Genomic DNA, 1,007 nt, shown 5'->3' with positions numbered 1-1,007 from the left:
CTATATTGAACACTTAGAATCATCCAAGGTTAACCAAGCTTCATTAACCCTACTAACATTATTGAAGGGAGAATTATACTGTGCAACTGTAAAAACAAAGGGAACATCCTTAGACAAACACTCGTTGGTAAAATTACTCCTCAGCAAAGTTCCCCAAGAAGTTCCAACAAGAGTTTCTTTAAGCTTCTTAGCCTCCTCCTTGATATTCTGGTCTGATGTAAATCCTCCAAAAGCCCTCACAACAGTACAACGAGAGTTTATGAGATGTGGGTGCAGCTCCATGTCATCCATTGTAGCAGGAGGAGAGTCTCGGAATTGTTTGGGCATGTGCAGGCGAACCACAAAGGAAGAGTTATAGCAGGAAGGACTTCCACTAGACAATATTGCATCTGTCACAACTGGTGCTGTCATGGGCACTTTTTTCTCTTCTTTGTTGTTCCCCTTCACATAATCACGCAACTTGCAAACAAATTGACAATTTGAGAAAAGAGAAAAAAGCCCAATTCTATATCCAATGGTTTATGGGACTTAAACTAATCTATAAACATGGAAAGGAGGCTGAGGATCAGATAAAATAGTACTTGAGGACTCCCTCCCTGGTGGCCTTTTTGAAAGAATTGGAAGCTATTTCTGAGGTGGACATCCAGACTGTATGGTTGTAAAGCCTGATCTCGAACTCTTGGTCTCTGTGAATGGTGATATAGGGAGGGCATTCGTACTTTTTGCAGGTGGGAGCTGGGTTTGTATCATTATCAGCTTTGTAGCACTGAAAATGGTTTATGAACAACAATGCAACAAGGCCAAGCATGAAGGTGAATTTCATCATGGCATTTGTAGCCACCATGGTGACAAACTCGTTGGAACTCTGTATCTCAATACTTGGATTGATAGCAATCTTGACTTGTGCTTTTTTCAATGAGAGGCAGATGCTTTTGGTTTATACCGTTTTATAAGTCTGTGAGAAGGAATAATTCTTGAATAAATGTAAGCCAGGTATGAAGATATTG

The 1,007-nt window shown here is 40.3% G+C and overlaps 1 protein-coding gene across 1 annotated transcript; it reads right to left on the bottom strand.

The window, feature by feature from the left end:
* On the bottom strand, positions 1-713 carry LOC131058620 (uncharacterized). Its single transcript, XM_057992355.2, has 2 exons — positions 582-713; positions 1-459 (listed from the first exon to the last, which is right to left on the bottom strand). The coding sequence occupies exons 1-2, from the start codon at positions 711-713 to the stop codon at positions 1-3; spliced, it is 591 nt and encodes a 196-aa protein (XP_057848338.2).
* Positions 714-1,007: the final 294 nt, after the last annotated feature.

The sequence above is a fragment of the Cryptomeria japonica genome, chromosome 2 (assembly GCF_030272615.1).
Source record: "Cryptomeria japonica chromosome 2, Sugi_1.0, whole genome shotgun sequence".
NCBI lineage: Eukaryota > Viridiplantae > Streptophyta > Pinopsida > Cupressales > Cupressaceae > Cryptomeria > Cryptomeria japonica.
The sequence above is the reverse complement of the archived record's forward strand: the minus strand, read 5'-3'. Positions and strand labels throughout refer to the sequence as shown.